The sequence below is a fragment of the Marasmius oreades genome, chromosome 11 (genome assembly GCF_018924745.1).
Source record: "Marasmius oreades isolate 03SP1 chromosome 11, whole genome shotgun sequence".
NCBI classification, from domain to species: domain Eukaryota; kingdom Fungi; phylum Basidiomycota; class Agaricomycetes; order Agaricales; family Marasmiaceae; genus Marasmius; species Marasmius oreades.
This window is the reverse complement of record NC_057333.1, coordinates 2,066,901-2,086,691: the sequence shown is the minus strand read 5'-3', so window position 1 is coordinate 2,086,691 and position 19,791 is coordinate 2,066,901. Positions and strand designations below refer to the sequence as shown.

The following is a 19,791-nucleotide window of genomic DNA, read 5'->3' as shown; positions in this document are numbered from 1 at the left end:
CTCTATGATGCGTACGATGCCTACAACTGTTAGTTACCTTTCAATCAGTGAATTGGCAGCGACGCCAAGTCCACCATCATTTATCAGTGACCTTTCGATATCTACGGAATGTCACTTCCCTTCCTCCAAGAGATGCTCAGGCCTCCATCTGCGACATCAAGGCTTCCCCCTGGAAGAAGGTTCGAAGGCTTTCGGTGGTCGATCGCGCTCGCAGATCAAATGCTTTCCCGAGCCTTTTGAACACGAGCCAGATGACATCGGCCTTAACCAGTGACTGCGAAAGAGAAGGATTTCTGGCCTTTCGTACGCTACTATGGCCAACAGCGTAGACATAACAGCGACCGCCGTTTGAGCCTCGGACAGAAATAGGGCTCTATATCCATGATTGATTTCGACGTTCGATATGATGCTTTTCGTTATAACGGTCGAGACACGGCAGAGCAACCCGTGCTTCTGGCGTGTTATGTCGAGGGATATGGAGCCATTGGAGTGTACGAATGAGTCCACATAGTTTGGCTGGTATACGGAGTTTCAACAATTTGTTCTGTCTCGGCGCCCTGAAATTAGATCACACCACACTATCGGCTTACCTTCTCAATATCACTGGCCTCATTTCGGGATGCTCGCTGCGCTAGTGGTAAGTATCTGATGCTCTGAGGAGGCTGGCTAAGATATCGAAGATCCGCGTTTAACATTCTTTTTCAGATATCAGGTATGCGGTTCCTGTGGGAGACTGACGCTCGAGAGGGTGTGAACATCGGTTCTGGCGAGAGGTTATCGCTCTCGCTCCCCTGTGCAGAAAAAATAGTAAAAAATTCTATCTGAGGACGTGAAGGCTGGGGTACTCTCACCCAACGGTCGAGGCTGACAACATGGTGTTGTGAGGTGAAGATTTGAAACGGCCTGCTTTGGCAACGGAATTACGGATCTCAAACTTGTCGAACACAAATATTTTACGCGTCGGCTTGACCACTTATCTCCCCTCACAAACTGAATTGGAGTAAGTACTCGTAATCCTCCATCTGCGCAGCAACCTTTTCCTCTAAGATCCTCGCGATATCCTCATTCCATTCCTTCCTCCAACATCTCACTTCTTCCGCCATATTCACCTCCTTGGCCCTCTAGTTGCTAGACGATGAACATGCACGCCTCCGCGGATCGGAAAAGGCTCCCACTCACCGGATTGAAGAAAATCCCAGTAGACCGATTAAACTCGTCCATGTATGCTCGTGCCATCTTGGTATGCTCCAGGAGTCTAGGCGGATCCCAAGAATACTTTAACTGGCCCTCATCAATACCTAGCAACATACACAGCTCCTTCATTTGATCTTGAGGATCCCTGACGAGCTTATCGCCGTCAATCACAATGGGAACCTTCGCCTTTCGGCCTTCTGCCACCGCACGTGCTTCCTCATAAGCCTTGAAGCTGTCGAAAATCAGACGCTCCAGTCGAAAGCTTTCTCCGTGTACAGCAAACTCCGGATGGGAAATGTCATCTCCAAGGCGTTGTAAGGCCCGAAGAAATGAGGGCAGGACTCGAGCGGGATGGCGGATAGTTATGATTGGTGTGAATGAGAAGAAGAATCGGTCAGGAAGTAATGTTGGGTTGGGGTGAGCCTCTGGGGTTATCCCGGCGTCGAGATGAGGGTATACAGCACCAACATCCAACTTCCGATCTATTATTACGGGAGTTGGCTTCGCCTCGCATCCTCGAATGCCGAGGTGAGCTTGGAGTTGTGAGGATGCGATCAAAAAGGAAGGGTGGTCCATCGTCAGAGCAAACTTCCCCTTGAAAGAAAGAAAAAGAAAAGGTCAAGAACGTTGTAAAAGGTCAAACAAAACAATTGCTCGACTCACATTAAGTTCAGCTTCAGCAACCTCCCTCTGCAAGCCATCTATACTTCCTTGCCAAGTGATTTTTGAAGCATCCTCGTCGCTCATTGACAGAAGATCCTGCCATTCTTGCCTGCTACGAACTGCTTGCGCTTCCGTACTAACTTCATTCGCACCAGCGCAACAGAATGGCGTTACGACTTGGAATATTGGATGCGTTGCGAGGAGTTGGAAGAAGACGTGACAAGCGGTGCGAGGATGGGAAAAGACGAAGACTCGACGTGCTTGCCAGCTCACGGTCATGGCCTAGTAGGAAAGAACGCTGTTGTGCACGAACGTGGCCTGATATAAGTAGTTCGAGTCGTTGCGAAGTCAAAGGTCTGTCCCTCTCAAATCCGCCAGTTCGTGGGTCTGAATTCCCCAAGATTGCCGTCCGGGAGAAAGTGGTTTTTCCAGACTTCCTGAATAAATGTTCATCTATTATAAAGATTTAAAGATTAAGTAGCAGGTAAGTGGCTTTAATTTGTGGCTGACGTTTTACTGATGAGCGGTCGGAAGAATAAATAGCCTGTCATTACCTAATACCAGGTAGGTAGGAAGATTTGAAAATGAAAATGGTTAGCTGAAGTACCTACTCGAGCTCCGCGTTGCCGATTTACCAAGAGGGGGTAGGTCTATTAAGTACTACTGGGCGCGGGGCGATGAACCCCAATGAGATGTCCGTGGACACTATCAGGCCAATTAAACAAATTCAGACAAAATATGAGGAATTCAGGCCGAGCGTGCGTCTTTTCCGTTTGTCCCGGGCTAATTCTCGCCAAGTGTCCGCTACTCGTCGCTCTAACGTCGCATATAGATCCGTTGATCTCATAGTAGTATCAAAAAACTCTGCGTTTAGGTTTTTTCAACAACCCCTGCCCCAATTACTTTCGTATATGGCAAACCCCTGCATACGAGATTCCCGTTCCGGTTCTGCATGATTCATGGATGGTTACATTTTCTGTTTGTTTCGTACTTGTTGTCTGACTTACACTGTTCTAGAAATGAAAATGAAAAGTCTAGATGACACAACGAAAATCAGACCCACAAACTACGACCGTTACCCTGTCCAGTTCAAGTATCCTTGTACCGATTCGAAATCTCCACCGGACGAGTCACGGTCGTGTTCGAACCCTCATCTGAAAATATCTTTTCATTGGCATTCAAACGCCCATTTTATACGTTATTATCCCGAATGTCAACCCCATTACTCGAGGCCTCCCATTAAAAATGGTGACGATTTGACGTCTAGACGCCTCGTTCGAATCCTCCGCTCTGTGTCCAACTCACAGCCGCATTCACATCATTAGAACTTCGGGGGGCTTCGCCATTCGAGAGCTAGCGTTTAAATGGCGGTTCTTAAGATATGGCTCCTTAGCGACCCCTTCTCTTCAAACGCCCATCTTCAACTTATGAACTGCTTGGAACTAATTTGGCGTCACCAGGCGCAGCTCTTTGCATTCATCTCTCGGAATCCCTATTCAGAATCAGATGTCGAATTAGTGGACCAGGTGGCACGTTGGGGCATATTCCTCTACCGAAGTGGAATGGTTGATATCTATTGTCGCCGAGCGCTGGGTCGTATTGACTCTAGGCCTAATAGAAATGTATCTGTGAATTATCCCCTTTATCCTACTTAAGTGGCAAGTCACTGACGGTAACTGAATGACAAGGAACGCAACGAGCACGGCCGCAGTCACGAACTCAACGGAATGATCGAGTTTCATTAATTGGATGTCAAAGACGTGGTGAAATACAGGGACAGAGTGAATTGGCCCGTCGGGAGAACTGCGGACTGGACTTGTAGGCTTCCAACCGGAAAACAGTGGGTACTTCATGAACGGGATTGGATAGGGGTTATTTTGGTTGGGACCATCGTGAGTCGCGGATACCCCAGAGATAGTCTTCAATCTTTTTCTATCACATGTCTCGTCTGAAGACGGGGACCTGGCACGTTTTTTGCCCTTTCCAGTAGTCTCTGGCTCGGGAACGGACGCGTCGTCGGTGTCATCGTGATATTGGCGGATCAAGTGGGCGACCTTGCGTAGATTCAAAGCAGGACGGTAGGTCGTACTAGTTCCCCAGTGATTCGACGCAGTAAGGGAACGAAGAGAAACTATGTGGGAGGACGTTGTGTCCTTCATTGGTGGGGGAGAAGCCCTCTAGATCTATAGGAAGATGATGGTGGTCTCGGACAGGCGCGTCGTGACGAGTGACAGGTCATGCAACTTTCCCCAATGCGGCTCCGAGACGTGATTCATGCACGTCAGCTGCAAACAGCGCCACTCGGTCCAGTCGGAGTCTTCGGATTAACTTCGGACGCCCCTATAACGCGCCAAAGTTTCTTCTTCAATCCGTATCTCTGAAGAAAAGGTGTCTGAAGAAAAGTAGTATTCTGTGTAGGGATATGCAACATTTTCGAGTACCACTTCCACACACCTTTCCGTATCAAAAATTTGACTAGAGTATTGTACTAGTGCTCAAAATGTTAACCTGTTTTTTGTGAGGATTTTAGGATAGCTGTAGTAAGTAGTCTCGGAGAGTGTCCGAGGGTGAATCAAGAAGTGCAATTGTTGAGGATCGGCCTGATCATTGTTGGCTGCGGTCGCTCCGACATCGCCGTCCATCCCGAGATAGATGTATTTTATATTCCGTATTTCCTTATTTAGTACCAGATACGTACGAATAGAGGAGCCTTTCTGTCTTTCCCCCCCATCGTCTCCCTCTGTCGACACCGTTCCTTCTACAGCAATATTACTGTAGAAAGTATATTACATTTTTAAGACCTATCTGGTTCTAGAGGGTGGTCTAAGGTATAACACTGGAGGAGGGCCACGAAGGTGGGTAAGCATAGAAGGGGGAAGTGTATGGTACAGGAAGAGGAGGGGAATATGGAGAGTAAGAACAAGGTGGGGGCGGGTGATGGTAATGAGAATTGGTTTAGGTCTCAAGGCGGGGTCGATTCGAAGGGGGCTGTACTGAGGACAGACCAGAAGCAGAGGCGCCGTTTTCATCAAGCTCGAATGAACGAGTAGCTCGTTTGTTGCCACGAGAAAAAAGTCCCTTGTACCGTTCATGTTGCTTCAATTCGGGGTTCGCATCGAAATGGGCCTTGAGTCGGATCTGAAGTACCTTAACAGTTCCGTCGTAAGGTATCTCGAGTGCCGCACAGATATCTTCGAGTTGACTTTTATTATTCGTCGTGAGTGCGCCAGTGAAGCAATCCTGGGTCTCCTTCTGCTTCCCTCGCCTCAAAATGTCCTCCTTCTCCTTCTCCTTCCCCTTTTTTTCGCTGTCCACTTTGTCCCGTTGCTTTCTCTGCTTCTCCTGAGCCGCCTCCTCCCTTCCTTCTACCGAGGTTATGACTCTGGATTGAGTGTGGATACGACGGTCTTCACCATCCTGCTTCTTCGCCTGGTGATTCAGCCGATACTTGTACACCGCCGCTTGTTGAGCCATATAAACCGCGTGCGCATTTGCGGTTTGCTCTCGCACTTGGAGTAAGGTGTTCTGGGCTTCTAACTCGGCGTTTCGACGCAACAATTGGGCGATCGTTGCAGAAGGGCTGGGTGTGATACCAACGAAAGAGTGGGCGGTGGACGGGGTGGCGAGTGAGGAGATGCCAACATCAGAAACTCGTGAGGAGTGGCGCGTGACTCGACGTGTTGATGCAGGTGCTTGGGACATGGATGGAGAACGTGAGGTGGTGGGAGGTGGTGGGAGGCAAATATGAACGCCTATCACGGTAAACTATAGAAACAAAAAAAAAATTTGAACGCCTCGTGTGTGACAAATCAACACCGTCTCGGCATCAGATTCAGATTCAGATTCTCAGACTGGTCGATTGGGGACCCAAATAATTTGTTTTGTCTCCAGCACATCTGTATTGCTTCGCACTACAATACGATATAGCTTACACACTTCAAACCAAAAAAACTCAATCATCATCCCCATCCCCATCACCCCCTCCCCCACCAACATCCATATCCAACTTCCGCTTCTTCCCAGGCATATCACCCCCTCTCCCAACCCCTACACCCATCTTCTTCCTAAGCAACTCCACATCCTGCTCTCCCTCCTCAGCCCACTCCAACACTAAATGTCTCCCAAGCAAATGAGTATGCTTCAAAGTCGCATACGCATTCTCTGCCTCGTGTCTCGACACGAATTCGAGGAACGCGAAACCACGCGTTCGAGAGTCAAATTTCTTTGGTAATCGGACAGATTTGACGTGGCCATGAGACCTGGAAAAAAAAAGATCAATTTCAAAATTCAACAGGGTAGAGAAGAAACTAAGCCCACCCAAACAAATCCCTAATATCCTTCTTCGTCGCCTCAAACGGTACATTCTTCACAACCATCTTCGTCGTTCTGCTCTTAGACCCACCACCACCCCCAGCATCCCCAGCCGTCACCTCCTGCCCCCTCCCAGCAAACCTAACATGCAACGCATGTCCATCCAAAACAAACCCCTGCATACTCCCCATCGCTTTCGTCGCACCCTCCACATCCTTAAACCCCACAAATCCATAACCCATACTCAACTTGGCCCCCCCAGACTGCCTCTTGGGATTCGGATCAGGCTTCATCTGTACCCGAGCAAACGCAAAGGAGGGGAGATTACAGAACACTTGCGCCAGTTTCTCCGTCGTCGTCGAGAACGCAAGATTCTTTACGAACAATGTCGTACCCGCCGCTAACGATGGCGGCCCATCCGTCCCTCCTCCCTCCTCCTGCTCCTGCTCCTGCTCCGGAATCTTAACAGCCCGCGCATACGCAACAGCCTTATCAACCGCACCCAAGCTGTCCGCATTCGCGTCACTATCAGAAGAAAAAACACCCAACGGCGCTCTCTCCAAATAAACCACCGAACTTCCTATTCGCCTATACGCAACCCCCTTAAAGGCCTTCCCAGCCTCATCCCCCCTCTCAAAATCAACGACCGCAATCGTCCCCGCCGGAGGTACCAACACCCTCCTCACACTCCCATACGGCTCAAACAACTCTCTAATCTGGCTTTCTCCCGTCCCATAGGGTATATTCTTCACGAGAATCGTCGTATCCGAACGTGTTCGTGTACGGTTACGGGTATCTGATGAAAAGGAGGAGAGAACGACCCCGTGGGATTCGAAATAGGCTTTGGTTTCGTTGATAACGTGCGTTTCGGCGAGTGCCAGTTTGACAGCGGGGTTGGCAGTCCCTGTCCCCGTCTCTTCAGTCGATTCACTAAGGATAGAAGATTTAGGAATTCCCATTCTATCCGCAATAGATGACGCTACAGCATCGCTCTACAAAAACCCCGTATCAAAACCATCCAATTTTCAACGAATGGTGGAGCGGAGGCAAAACTCACATTCATATAAAGCATACTCCAATTAAACTCTTTCCCTGCAACCAACTTCCTCTTCGCGTCTTTCTCACCCTTCACACTCCGTTTCTTCCCCCCTTCCATCTCAACAGCAGGGTTCCCCCTTCTATCCACTGCACCAAGGATATGCAACAACCTCCCCTGGAAAGACCTCCTATCCAGCGTTTCATACGCTGTTACTGCATCTTCAGCACGAGCGAACGTGACGTACGCAGTCCCTTTTGAATGGCCGGTACCTCCGGAGGTATCGAATGCGAGTGGTATGTGGACCTGGGGTTTAGATGTAAGCGCAGGAGTTGCGAAGAATGGAATAGATAGGACTAAGAAATAGATCAGAATTGTTTTCTACTATCGGAATATCCCTGAAGGGATCAGCATCCCCGAAGGTCTGATGTCCCTATACAAAATTTCATCTTGGAGAATGATTCGGAAAGATATTCACCTGTATAGTAAAAGCCATCAGTAACGAGACCAAAGCAGGTGAAGAAAAAAGAAAAGGATCAGAATATTTCTACTATCGGAATCCCAGAGGATCAACATGCCCGAAGGTCTGATGTCCCTATGCAAATTTTCATCTTGGAGAACAAATCAGAAAAGACATTTACCTGTAGAATAAAAGCCATCAGTAACGAGACCAATCATAAAGCAGGTGAAGAAAAAGATCAGAGAAATATTTCTACTATCGGAATCCCAGAGGATCAACATGCCCAAAGGTCTGATGTCCCTATGCAAATTTTCATCTCAGAAAAAGAATCAGAAACGACATTCACCTGAAATCATAGGTTAATATTTCGAGAAGAGTTCAAAAGGAGCGTAAAATCACCTGTGATACAGTACCAAAAGGACTAAACAACTCTTCGAGGTCCTCTTTTGTACAAGAAAACGCCAGATTCCTTACGAAAAGGCGCCCAGTCTGTAGAATCGTTTCTTTCGTTGGGTCTGTTGGAGGTGGGGCCAATATAGTCTACAAGGGATGAGCGTTGAATAAGACAAATAATCCAAAAACCTTACCTCCACATCGTCATCCACATCCTCGTCATCCGACTGTTCAAACACTTTCTCAACGCCATCAACATTCTTCGACATCCGCCTCTTCAGCCAATCCGTGTCGGAAACACCCTCCTCATCCACCAGTACCTCATCGTCTATCTTCTTCGCACTCGTCGACGCCTCCGGTTGGGATTGAGCGTCATTAGCCCAAGCAGGGCCTTTCTTGGGTTGCATGACCTCCATAAACTCTTCCATCTGAATTTGTTTCTTCGACTTCGGAGGAGACTCCTCAAAACGAGCCTTCTTAAACTCTACACCACTGGCATCTGCGGAAATTGCTGCAGTAGCCGGACGCTTATTAGGTCGAGGTTTGGGAGCATCCTTCGCACCCTACAACTCCACCGATACGTCAACACCTCGAAAAAAACCGTAAAAGTAGAAGTAAAAATCACCTCGACAACATCAACACGTATCCTAGTAGACCCTACAAAGGTCTTATCAAACCACTCCCTCGCAGCTTGTGCTTCCTGTTCGGTTTTGTAACCGACAAACCCAAATCTACGGGAACTCCCATCTTGTTTGTGGGCGACTTTGATGTCGGTGAGTGTACCTCCTGGACTGCCCTTTTGGGTGAAGTGCTTTTTGAGTTGGTCGGGAGTAACGTAGGATGGTAGATTTTTGACTATGAGTCGGGACATGAGGGAAAGGAGGAGAAATTAGAATATTTTTTCGTTCTTCTCGTAAAAAAATTATTTCCTTTTATGGACCTACTTCCCTTGAACCTATTAGTATGTCATTAGAAACAGGAGAACGAAATCCCAGAGGAATTCCAAAAGCTCCGTTCATCGTAAGCCTCAGTCACGCTCCGATCGTCTTGAAACTAACTTATCTGTCTTTAGGTAGATGTGGATGCACATCTGGGAGGACCAGATGGCGACGCCGAGGGTCCTTTGAAAGCAATCCAAGAGTCGATCGGGTACGCACACTTGACTGTCAATGACCTCGCACTAACGAGACCCGTTCACTAGCAAATATCGCTACATGGACGCCAACCTCACTCAACGGCGGCAAGGCCTCGAAGAGAAGATACCCGATATCAAAAAGACCTTGAGTATGGTGCAATTCCTGAGCAACCAGCATTCCGAACATGAAGACGAAGAAGACGGGGGGAAGCTAAAAACATCGTTCGAGTTGAACGACACTCTATTCGCAGAAGCAGAGTTGGAGGATACAGATACCGTTTTCCTTTGGCTAGGCGTACGTCTACTTTCCTTCGTCTGAGTCTTGTCCTGCGCACTCAACCGCCTCAAGGCAAACGTTATGTTATCGTACAAAATCCCAGCCGCAATCGAGCTACTAAAATCCAAACTAAAAGCCGCCGAGAAGAGTTTGGCAAACACAGAGGAAGACCTGGAGTTCTTACGGGAGCAACTGACTGTCATGGAAGTCAACATGGCTCGAGTGTACAACGCAGACGTGAAGCGGAGGAGAGAGAAAAGATTAAAAGAAGGCGAGAAGGACGGTGGTTGATTGTACTCTATTTACCCCTTGCTGTCATTGAAGGCGAAACTGGAACAGATAATCGTAATCGGCCGTCGCATCCTCTACGAATCCTTTCAACCTTTCTGCCATATCTTCCCCCCACTCAACCGTCCACTTTTGTACTTCATCCTCTAGTACAGGTGGTTCTATTTTTTGCTGTTGCAGCTGTTAGTTCACAACATCAATATATCACGGGGGAAAAACCATCTGCAAACCTTATCTCTAATAATCCCTGTCGATTCGTACAGCGCCTTCAGATACACATGTTCGTTCATCTCCTCGTTCATGGGGGTACACAACGCCTTCGGCTTCCACTCATATTGAATCAACGATCCATCAACACCTATCAACCCACACAACTTTATCATAACACCCTCAGTATCATTCACCATCTCATCTCCATCCACAACACCCACCGCCTGCCCCGCGCCCCTAAAAAAATCAAACAGAACTCTCGACCACTTGTACGTACACGATAGTGAAATACCTGGATCATCCCGATCCGCACCAAACTCGCGAAGCATGACTTTCGCAGTAGACGCAACCATAGTCGTCGGATGACGAATCACGATTATCGGTGTTATATTCGCTAGGAACGTATCTGGAAGGACAGTAGGGTTGGGTCCTCCGGGCGTGTTCCCCGAAATCACAGGGTGAACATCGTTCATCGACCCAGGAAACTGAGAGTCGATCACGGAAGTAGACAAGGAATTGAAAATATGGTCCTTGATTAAAGGTATGAAGCCCTTCCACACCACATACATGCGCACGTTAGCCATCATCATCGTCGAATAGGAAAGTCTCAGACGCCTCACCCTGTCCTGTGTCTCCTTCAACTTCCCTTGCAACTCCTCATAACACCTCTGAAACGTATCCCGTACCGCTACTTCCTTCGTCGCAAAGATCGATCCATTCGGTAAACGTCTTTCTGGCCCGGCTGAGTTTGCTGCTCTGAATGGGTAAATGATGACATCTCCGATATCAGGATGGGTTGCGAGGATATGCGCAAGTAGATTCGATCGAGTACGAGGGTGGGAAAAGATGAAGATAGGTCGTTGCTTTTCCATGAAATGTGATTCTGAACAGGCTGCGAAGCATGTTATTTATAATTATGGAAGCGCGAAGACCATGAGGACATGTTCATGGTCATGAGTCCACCACATTGTCAGAGAAGGTCCCCAAACGCGTCTTCCACTGCAACATCTTCCATTCAACGCCAATTGTTCCTAGTGCAAGCGATTAACATGCGACATAATACATGTCGAGGTCGATCGATTGACTCGTCCTCGTTATTGACCTCCGCCTTCGATCGCGCCAAGAGGAACAAGGTCGAGACGTTCACGGTCAAGTTACCTCTCAATGCTTGTCTTGTCCCAGTCTCCAGAAATCCACACAACTTTTGCCTTTGCTGTTATGCATGCATCACACCTTTCCTTGGCTGAAACGATCAAAGTAAGCAAAAGTCTAGGCAAAAAGATCTCATAGAGTCGTACCTCACTTGCCAAAGACCGTTCGGTTCCTCGAAAGCATGCATAAATATGCGTCGCCCTGTCCCCCGGGTCCGCATTCGAGAAAGGGATGTCGAGTGGCCGAATCGTTTCGCATCATCCTCCCTCCACTCCTCCCTCCACTTCCTCACTTCATCTTGCAACACAGGCGTTTTTAGTTGTTCCCAGTGCAGCGTTCAGCATCGTAACCTTGATTGTAGGTAGAAAGAAAGTGAAAACCCCCACAAACCTCATTCCTTATAACTCCCCGTCGATTCAATACCCCCCTCATAAACATATCTTCCTTCATCTCCATCCATCCCAGACTTGGACTTCATCCTCCACTCATACCGTACACGGCCCCCCCATCTACACCCGGGCCAACCAACGCACAGACGTGTCCCATCTGGGCTTGAGTGTCCCTTACCAACTCGTCTCTGTCAAATGACAACGACAACGGGGTTGAGCCCCCGTATCTTTACAATAGTCAGAAAAGATCCGTGTCCATTTGAGGGAGGATGGGCCGATACTCGAATTTCTTGGACCGACGACTTTCAACACCGAGCGACCCGAATTAGATCTTTGTCGACGACGATGCCATGCGGACCGGAGGGCGAATCGTGAATATTGGCGTTACACTCGCCAGAAAGGCGTCCGAGAGGACTGTTGGATTGGGAGTGGTGTCGGTGTCGGTGTCACGATATATGGCTTGCCGGTGTTGTTCAATTTGTTGTCGTCGATGACTTTGGGAATGTTTCGTTTCGTTGAACGTGTTCGGGAAATGAGCATTGATGCATGATGAGCGATGCAGAGAGAATGGTGAAAACGTCTTCTTTAGCTAAAGGTATGCATCCCTAGACAGCTGCCATTGTAGAAAAAAAAATCAATCGGGCGTAATCGCGACGAATAGAAATGCGTATCGTACCTGCTGATACGCCCTCAGAAACTTGCCCTTGTATCCTATCATAACAGTTCTGAAAGGTGTCCTCTGGATTGATCTCCTTCGTTGCAAAGCTCGATGTATCTTCTATGTCTCTCGGGTCCACCCATATGAGCCGCTCTGAAAGTATAGAGTATGCTGTCTCCAACGAGGGGATGGGTTTCTAGCAGACGGATGAGTAGATGAGATCGTGTTCGTCGGTGGGAGAAGACGAATTTGGGTTTCCGTGACGGGCAACTTTTCAGTTCGTTCATGGTCAACGTTGGTCGTGGATTTTCAACAGAATTAGTACTGTGGGTGGGCCGAAAAACGACGATGGGACCCGGACTATCTTGTCCTAAACGTTCAGGAGTAAGTGCTAGTATAACGACAGTACAATAGATACGAATTTTCTGGTTATAACGATATAGAAATGATAAATTGACAGAGTGGTTCTAAATAAAAAATTTAAAAGATGAGCAATGGGTATACATCTGTGACATGTAAGCAGGCTGGCTGAAATATTGCAAACACGCCTATTAACTAGCCTTCAATTTGGCTGCATTGGAGACCTTTCTTCTTTGTTTAATCATGTAGGTATACATCACGTATAAGCCTGGAGGAGCGTCAGTGATGAAACAAAGGCGAAGGCAGGAAAAGCATCACGGCGACACACCTGGCCACCAAATGAGGAACATCACGCCCCTAAAGCAGTCGTACGCTGACCACTTGCCCACCAATGGAGATAAATTGGGCAACGAGGAGTAATTGAGGAAGGCTTCGGATCCAGCACCAAGTGGGTAAAGGACGTAAAAGGTTGTGTATCGTAGATACGTCAAAAATTTGGGTGGTGGATAGGAGGGCGCTGTTAGCGAGAAGGCGTAAAATGAATAGCGAATAACCTCGGTCAGGGACCAAGCAAATATCATTGATGCGTAAAGGGGATTTGTGCGAACCTGTGGGAGGACGTGTTAGAGGAATAACGCGCCAAATCAGATGTGTAGCGACATACTGAAGGATACAGTTCTACCACACCCCAGACCAAGAACAGTCTACTGGAAACCTGCATGACTGTTGTCTGCAATGGACTACGCACGACTCCGATGAGGACATGAAGGATTTCCAGGATAGCCGCTGACTGTACGATTGCGGTGATGTGACCGACCTGTGCGTACACGGTCGTAGTTCGGTGGAAGACGGGTAAGAGGAAATTGGGAAGATAGGCCTTGATGGGGTTGAATGCAGGTTTTATTCTTGGTTTCGTCCAAGACAAGAAGGATGGAAGGAATTTAGAAAATGGAGAAGGGGAAGGGGAAGAAGGGACGAAGAGGTGAATTAGGGTCAGAAGTAGGATGTATGACCAGCCCACCGCTGACAGGACATTGTAAGCAATTAGATAGTATTTAGTGAGGGTTTTTTGGCCGCCATTTTTTGACAGTACTGGTGGAGGTGGAACGAGGGCGGCTTTTTGTGGTTTAGCCATGGCAGTCCTGAAAGGAAGCGTTAAGCGCTAAGCGCCGAGTAACAAAGGGCTACTTACTTTCCAACCTGTCTGACGCCTAACTACATGCTTGCCATCGTCTGGTCTGACAGTCGATTTTCGTGGTTGTTCGGAGAATCGACCCAGAATTGACTCCCTTAAGAATTCAGTCATTTTGGCCGGTACGAGTGAGCTTAATCTATTCTGGACTATTAAATGCTCTGCTTCAAAAGGTACTCATAATCATCCATAGCAGATTCCACAAACTCCTTCAATTTGATGGCTACCCCCTCGTCCCACTCTTTTTCCCATTTCTTCATCTCTTCCTCAAGCACCGGAGCCCCCATCGTTTCCTAATTTAAAGAATACGATAAGTAACTCTCACCCAAAGGACAAAGAACAACTACTAACCTTAGTCCGGACAACCCCCGTGGAATTTTGTATCTCTTCATAATAAGCATCCCATACCTTTCCATATCCATGATCCTCTTTCGAATCCCAATTATACCGTATGCGCTCCTCATCGATACCCAAACGCTCACACAACCGCTCCATCTGCCGTTTCGTATCATCAACGAGCTTATCACCGTCAATGACAACTGGCAGCTTCGAAGGCGACCGTGCAGTGTACCAATCTAGCAAGATGCGAGAGAATTTAAACGTTGCGTTCGCGGGGAAATCAGTGTCAAAGACATTCCCGCCCGTGGATCGGCTGTGAGCACGAAGACTGGATGGGAATGCGCGTGCGGGGTGGCGGATGATGAAGACGGGTGTGAACGTAAGGAGGAAATTGTCAGGGAGAAACGTCAGGTTGGTTGAGGGCGTATCGTCCACGGTCGGTTTGGTTCTCGGTGAGGAGACTGCTTGGCCCAGGCATTCGTAAGTCTTTTCCGCATGCATCATGTAGAAAATGTGTTCTTTGATTAGCGGGATCTTTTGCTGTACGATCAGAGTAAGTAAAGACCTTATGAAGGGGTCTAGGCAAAAGAGCGCGTACCTCGCTCTCTATCTTCTGTAAAAGGTCATTGAACTTCCCGAAAGCATGTTTATATGTTTCTCCCGAGAAATCCTCCATGTCTCCTGTTTCTCCTACGTCAATGTCCCTCGAGAACTGCCTCTCTGGACCAAAGTGGTATGCATTCGAGAAAGGGTACTGATGTTCGGCGATGGATGGGTGGGTACTGAGGAGCTGAATCAAGAGGTTCGACCTTGTTCGAGGTGTCGCCTGGAGGAAAATGCGTAGAGGTCGTCGTTGGATCGTCATGGTTTTCGGATAATAGTCCCACACACCCCGCACATACGCCCCCGATTTATGTAAAAATCCAGGCCTCGCAAAAAACGGCCCCAAAAATGATTACAGGCTATATGATGTCGGTGGAGATGCTAATGACCCCAAAAATGTCGAGTGGCAGTGGGGTAGTTCCGACCGTAGCCCATTGAATTCCAAGAGCAATATGAAAACATAGATTTACGTATTTCCGTCGACGATAGGAAGGAGGCGAGCATAGAGCGGAAAGTGCAAGGCTTGGGCGTTGGAGATCAATTGAAGATGTTGACAGAACGAGACTGAGCAAGATTTGGCGACCGCGGCGCTTGAGCAGTCTCACATTCTCACAGTCGACGTAGAAAAAATCAAAGCAGTCCGGTACTAAGTAGGACAACACTGGCGACCCAATATTATGTACATACGGATCGGACTTGGCTATCGACGAGGCCATTAGGGATCGTAGGTACCCGGTGGTGCTCAATTTGGGTGGATGGAACCCGACTCGGTGTTTAGCTCTAAGACTGTCGCCCAACCCTAATCCACCTCCATATCCCCACCCGCATTGACCATCGGAGCTTCGTAAACGCCTACATCCATAGCACCTTCGCTCTCGCCGAAGGAAGAAGGGAAACCTAACATATGAAATGGTTATTCCAACTGATACTAAGAACATTGAATGGAAACATACAAGTGTCTTTAGAGAGTTCATGGGGTCGGGAAATATTGGGTCCATAATTGGATAGCCCAAAGAACGAGCGAACTCGGTCGTCAAGGGATCAAAACCTCTCGCCTCCTGCCATGCTCGGATGACGTCGTACGTCTCAGTGTTCCAAATGTAATAGACAGGAGAAACCCATGGCCCAAAGGAAGGAAGTCCCAGCGATATGCGTCGGCTCTCTGGGATTACTGATTGCCCATCAGGATCAGGGAACAGGTAATATGGTGTTTCAATATCAACCATATCCAAGGGAATGGGATTTAACTCGGCATCACGCCTGCAGTCAAAAATAGGAAGAAGGTCCAGGTAGATCGAGTCAATCAAGGCTGTAAAGGCGTGAAGTTGAACGAAACAGGGAGTTAGTATGATATACTCACCAGAGTCTGGCCATTCGTCTTTCCGTATCTTGAGCGTACTCAAGGTGCTGCATGATTGACATAGCCTCCTGTATCGAATCCATATTTGAACGCAACAAAGAACAAAATCTGCCAGTGAGTAGTAGGCTTTATAGATAAGTTGGAAGATGGGTAAATATATCTCGAGGATCACAATCAATGGCATAGACATACCGTGTCCTCCCATCTTCCAAGGTGATCGGTTGGAAATGGTCTTTGACAAACCTGGCTCACCATCGGTGGTGAATCCAACGGGGCCGAGATCGAAAGTCGCAATGAATCGGCCAGACGAACTAGCCGATACTTGATAGTTGCGAAGTACATGTACTTCTTTAACCGACCAATAGTCATTGATGCATACCAAACAGTGCAGGAAAAATTCGTCTGAAGAGTAGTTGAGAAGATACTAGCGGTGTTGTACATGTCAGAGGGAAGAGCTGGTATGTTATAGCTGCTTTTGAGCTGCAACCACAAAAAAATCCGGCTGAGGTCCATGAGGGCCGAACGAGATCATTTTCCTTGGTTGATACCAACCATTATCGCAAGAATATCTTTCCACCTCGGTTTGGTACCAATCATACAGACTTTTCTTTGCCTATACCCGTGGTGACACGCTACATCAGAGAAAACCTACTTTACTAATTAGTACTAATTAGTAATAATTAGTAATAATCTGTACTAATCCAAAACTAATTTCTATTAATTCGTACTAATCACTAATTGACACTAATTGGCACTAATTGGCACTAATTGGGCAAAAAGTTATATGAGTTTTTCCATAAGTAATCACCCAGAAAATCATACTTTATATATTAGTAGTAATTAGTAATAATTAGTAATAATCTGTACTAATCCAAAACTAATTGATACTAATCCAAAACTAATTTCTATTAATTGATACTAATCACTAATTGACACTAATTGGCACTAATTGGGCAAAAAGTTATATGAGTTTTTCCATAAGTAATCACCCAAAATGGTAGAGAAAACCACACTTTATATACTAATCACTAATTGGGGCAATTGGGGCAAAAGGTTTGCATAGGTCATTACACAGAATTGCAGGGGTAAATTAGATTTATATTAGAAGACAGTGTAGTAAGAGTTTCTATCACTGAAGACATTTACAAAGAAAGCAGAACACTGGTCTAAAACAGTACTTGAAGTCCATTCTGATGGTACTACTAGGCCAAACTATTATTTTTCGCTTTTTTAGCATTTTTTTGCCTAGGGGGGTCAGCTGTCACTTCTAAGGTCCAAAAATTGGTAGGCAGGCTGTTACATATATCCAGAACATTCCCCCAAATTCCCTGTGATTCAATATTTGATTTGCCTTCTTTATTGAATATCTATTATTTCCAATATTTGGGCATAAAATATTTTCATTTATATTGTCACAGGGAAACATCCTATCATCAATCTGATTGTGGATTTGGATTCTGCACCCAAAAACACATACTACCACCCATCTCACCCATTTCTATCACCTACCTTACTCAGACAGTGCTGGATTGATCAGAAATTGAATCACACCAGAGTATCAATTCTGGGAGGGGTGGGAGAGCTTAGCTAACCTCATAGTCAAATTCAGAGGGTCAGGAAACCCTAGAAACCAGCCCAGGATTACACAAAATGGATCAGTTTTCATTGGAATAAATGGATATTATTTCCGATATTTTGGAATAAATTTTATTTATTTATAGTGCAGTAGGGAGACATCCTATCATCAAGCTGATTGGAAATTCGAGTTCAGCACCCAAAAATACATAGTTCTACCCACCTCCAATATTTTTATCATCAACCATGGTTATACAGTGCTGAAATGGTTAAAATTCTGGCCAAACAATGATATCAATTCAGGGAGTGGTGGGAAAAAATAACTAAGGCCAGAATCAGATTCAGAGGGTCAAAGAACCCTAGAAAACATCCCAGATGAACATGGATTGAATCAGTTCTCATTAAAATACATGATATACACTGTTTTGCAACACAGTACAAGCACTATCTCTTCAAGGAGTGATGGGAACAATTAGATAAGCTCAAAATCGAATTCAGGGGGTAGAAAACCCCCCAAAACCCCCCCAGAATCATCTAAATTGACCAGGAACTGATGAAATACAAGTTACCGCTTATATGGGGTACCCGCCGGTGTAACACAATCATAACTGCTAGCACCAGGTTCAATCCCGGTCTAAGGAAAATTATAAGTATAAGCACCGTTACTACTATAACCTTATTGTAACTCAACTCGTTAATAGGATATATATAAGTATATCTATTATATTTGTATGCATAGTGGACTTGGAAAAAATTTCGGACTTGAAAAATTTCGGACAAGTGTAGTTCTAATACTAATAAATGTAAGTAAGTAAGTAAAATTAGTTAGGTTCTACTTCAAAATAACATAGTATAGTATACTAATAAAACAGTACACTATGTAGTATATAGTATAGTAATAAAATAGTACACTATACAGAAGTATGTACAATTTATTTACCTACTAATGCCTACTAATTAGTATGAATTAGTATGAATTCATACTAATTAGTACGAATTAATTTGATAACCTAGCGAATTCATACTAATTAGTACGAATTCATACTAATTAGTACTAATTCATACTAATTGAATTAGTGCCAATTAGTATCGATTATTATTAATTAGTACTAATTCATACTAATTCATACTAATTAATAAATCTGGATTTTCCAGATGTATTAGATTGGATGAGAACCTCATGAACAGATAACGTACAATCCCGGCTTGCAAAGCAAAGTAGCATCGCAGAGCTAAGGAAGATTCACGGGGCCGTTGCAAAACATGATGTACCGGGATGAGTTCTACGTTATAAGGTATTCAGAACAAGTTTGGGAGGACCTGATAAGACATTTACCTTCGTGGAAGAGGACCATAGGAATATTGGAATCGTTAAACCCCCGAAGCTGCGTTATACGGGCATGTCCATTCATCTATGATCAATATGGGCCACCTGGAGGACGGGATGACGCATACCTGACGCGAGAAAATGCGAGGCAATCCAGTTTAAAAACCTGGTCGTACAAGGTGAGTAATATTTCGATTGATTCAAGGAGTAGCGTATAACAACTTTCTGTGCATCGCTTCCAGTATACGCGACACATAGGAACGGAGAAGACTCTTCCCTGCCTCGACGCTGATACAAGCCAGATGTGCTGTTCGATTCGCTCTTGACGTGTCATACCCCTCGTATGAATCAAGATGGTCGGGTTCATCTTCGTAATCTTTCGCTCGACACCTCACATCAAGGATTCTGAGGATCTTGATTCTGCCAGTCGGAAACCAGTCATACTAACAGCTATGAGCGGAACAAAGAAATTTGAATACTCGAAACGTACGCACCTCTCGATGCATCTCTATCTTCCATTCCTCTCCCCTCGTACTGGTTCGATGGGGGTCGCCGATTTCCCGACCATCACAATGTAAAGTCATGATAACGAGATCAGAACGGTGGATGTGCATCACTAAATTGAGGGGATGTCGACAATCCCTTGTCCGGAGGAACAACGGATTACCGGTAGGTACCGTAGATACAATATTGCTGCCATAATTTTAGGATATTGCAAGGCATTGTATAACATTATCCCGTTTGCTCGAAGTCACCATATGATTCGCCTCGTTGCGATGAGATGTGCTCCCTGTCCCTAATAACAATATCACACCCGTGGTTGTTCCTATTTGCAATGTTGTAGCTCTATTGTGTATGATGGCAAGCAC

At 46.2% G+C, this 19,791-nt stretch overlaps 10 protein-coding genes across 11 annotated transcripts; 1 reads left to right on the top strand and 9 right to left on the bottom strand.

Moving 5' to 3' along the window:
- Positions 1-983: 983 nt before the first annotated feature.
- On the bottom strand, positions 984-2,136 carry E1B28_003466 (uncharacterized protein; the record flags this gene model as incomplete). The annotated part of the gene is made up of 3 exons (XM_043160450.1): positions 984-1,121; positions 1,180-1,788; positions 1,858-2,136. The coding sequence occupies 3 exons, from the start codon at positions 2,134-2,136 to the stop codon at positions 984-986; spliced, it is 1,026 nt and encodes a 341-aa protein (XP_043002407.1).
- A 651-nt stretch (positions 2,137-2,787) lies between these two features.
- On the bottom strand, positions 2,788-4,068 carry E1B28_003465 (uncharacterized protein). 2 transcript variants are annotated; one of them, XM_043160448.1, is made up of 3 exons: positions 3,529-4,068; positions 3,411-3,468; positions 2,788-3,349 (listed from the first exon to the last, which is right to left on the bottom strand). In XM_043160448.1, the coding sequence occupies exons 1-3, from the start codon at positions 4,014-4,016 to the stop codon at positions 3,311-3,313; spliced, it is 585 nt and encodes a 194-aa protein (XP_043002405.1). In that variant the 5' UTR covers positions 4,017-4,068; the 3' UTR covers positions 2,788-3,310. The 2 variants fall into 2 exon arrangements, with proteins under 2 accessions (XP_043002405.1, XP_043002406.1); XM_043160449.1 differs by having other exon boundaries at positions 2,788-3,468.
- Positions 4,069-4,470: 402 nt separating this feature from the next.
- Positions 4,471-5,654, bottom strand: E1B28_003464 (uncharacterized protein). Its single transcript, XM_043160447.1, has one exon. The coding sequence runs from the start codon at positions 5,557-5,559 to the stop codon at positions 4,813-4,815; it is 747 nt and encodes a 248-aa protein (XP_043002404.1). The 5' UTR covers positions 5,560-5,654; the 3' UTR covers positions 4,471-4,812.
- Positions 5,655-5,809: 155 nt separating this feature from the next.
- E1B28_003463 (uncharacterized protein) lies at positions 5,810-8,938 on the bottom strand (the record flags this gene model as incomplete). Its single annotated transcript, XM_043160446.1, has 6 exons — positions 8,683-8,938; positions 8,252-8,620; positions 8,064-8,204; positions 7,226-7,510; positions 6,175-7,160; positions 5,810-6,116 (listed from the first exon to the last, which is right to left on the bottom strand). The coding sequence occupies exons 1-6, from the start codon at positions 8,926-8,928 to the stop codon at positions 5,810-5,812; spliced, it is 2,334 nt and encodes a 777-aa protein (XP_043002403.1). The 5' UTR covers positions 8,929-8,938.
- Positions 8,939-9,005: 67 nt separating this feature from the next.
- E1B28_003462 (uncharacterized protein) lies at positions 9,006-9,760 on the top strand (the record flags this gene model as incomplete). The annotated part of the gene is made up of 4 exons (XM_043160445.1): positions 9,006-9,077; positions 9,130-9,206; positions 9,259-9,487; positions 9,542-9,760. The coding sequence occupies exons 1-4, from the start codon at positions 9,021-9,023 to the stop codon at positions 9,758-9,760; spliced, it is 582 nt and encodes a 193-aa protein (XP_043002402.1). The 5' UTR covers positions 9,006-9,020.
- A 24-nt stretch (positions 9,761-9,784) lies between these two features.
- E1B28_003461 (uncharacterized protein) lies at positions 9,785-10,839 on the bottom strand (the record flags this gene model as incomplete). The annotated part of the gene is made up of 3 exons (XM_043160444.1): positions 9,785-9,928; positions 9,988-10,518; positions 10,588-10,839. 3 exons carry the CDS (start codon positions 10,837-10,839, stop codon positions 9,785-9,787), a joined length of 927 nt encoding a protein of 308 aa, XP_043002401.1.
- A 1,878-nt stretch (positions 10,840-12,717) lies between these two features.
- E1B28_003460 (uncharacterized protein) lies at positions 12,718-13,661 on the bottom strand (the record flags this gene model as incomplete). Its single annotated transcript, XM_043160443.1, has 3 exons — positions 12,718-12,794; positions 12,855-13,134; positions 13,191-13,661. 3 exons carry the CDS (start codon positions 13,659-13,661, stop codon positions 12,718-12,720), a joined length of 828 nt encoding a protein of 275 aa, XP_043002400.1.
- A 166-nt stretch (positions 13,662-13,827) lies between these two features.
- E1B28_003459 (uncharacterized protein) lies at positions 13,828-15,224 on the bottom strand. Its single transcript, XM_043160442.1, has 3 exons — positions 14,656-15,224; positions 14,070-14,597; positions 13,828-14,011 (listed from the first exon to the last, which is right to left on the bottom strand). Exons 1-3 carry the CDS (start codon positions 14,920-14,922, stop codon positions 13,871-13,873), a joined length of 936 nt encoding a protein of 311 aa, XP_043002399.1. The 5' UTR covers positions 14,923-15,224; the 3' UTR covers positions 13,828-13,870.
- A 23-nt stretch (positions 15,225-15,247) lies between these two features.
- Positions 15,248-16,311, bottom strand: E1B28_003458 (uncharacterized protein). The gene is made up of 4 exons (XM_043160441.1): positions 16,213-16,311; positions 16,021-16,146; positions 15,614-15,969; positions 15,248-15,557 (listed from the first exon to the last, which is right to left on the bottom strand). The coding sequence occupies exons 1-4, from the start codon at positions 16,223-16,225 to the stop codon at positions 15,513-15,515; spliced, it is 540 nt and encodes a 179-aa protein (XP_043002398.1). The 5' UTR covers positions 16,226-16,311; the 3' UTR covers positions 15,248-15,512.
- Positions 16,312-19,122: 2,811 nt separating this feature from the next.
- On the bottom strand, positions 19,123-19,506 carry E1B28_003457 (uncharacterized protein; the record flags this gene model as incomplete). Its single annotated transcript, XM_043160440.1, has 2 exons — positions 19,123-19,365; positions 19,417-19,506. The coding sequence occupies 2 exons, from the start codon at positions 19,504-19,506 to the stop codon at positions 19,123-19,125; spliced, it is 333 nt and encodes a 110-aa protein (XP_043002397.1).
- Positions 19,507-19,791: the final 285 nt, after the last annotated feature.

Excerpts from the sequence above, each read along its gene's own strand:
- E1B28_003459 (XM_043160442.1), bottom strand. The coding sequence starts at position 14,922 with ATGACGATCCAACGACGACCTCTACGCATTTTCCTCCAGGCGACACCT. Across the intron at positions 14,598-14,655 it reads TACAGAAGATAGAGAGCGAG|CAAAAGATCCCGCTAATCAA; the intron begins GTACGCGCTCTT and ends CTGATCGTACAG. Across the intron at positions 14,012-14,069 it reads CGGGGGTTGTCCGGACTAAG|GAAACGATGGGGGCTCCGGT; the intron begins GTTAGTAGTTGT and ends TCTTTAAATTAG.
- E1B28_003465 (XM_043160449.1), bottom strand. The coding sequence starts at position 4,016 with ATGAAGGACACAACGTCCTCCCACATAGTTTCTCTTCGTTCCCTTACT. Across the intron at positions 3,469-3,528 it reads TTCCTTGTCATTCAGTTACC|GCCTAGAGTCAATACGACCC; the intron begins GTCAGTGACTTG and ends CATTTCTATTAG.
- E1B28_003458 (XM_043160441.1), bottom strand. Across the intron at positions 15,970-16,020 it reads AGACGAATGGCCAGACTCTG|CCTTGATTGACTCGATCTAC; the intron begins GTGAGTATATCA and ends ACGCCTTTACAG. Across the intron at positions 15,558-15,613 it reads TGAACTCTCTAAAGACACTT|GTTTCCCTTCTTCCTTCGGC; the intron begins GTATGTTTCCAT and ends TTCATATGTTAG.
- E1B28_003464 (XM_043160447.1), bottom strand. The coding sequence starts at position 5,559 with ATGTCCCAAGCACCTGCATCAACACGTCGAGTCACGCGCCACTCCTCA.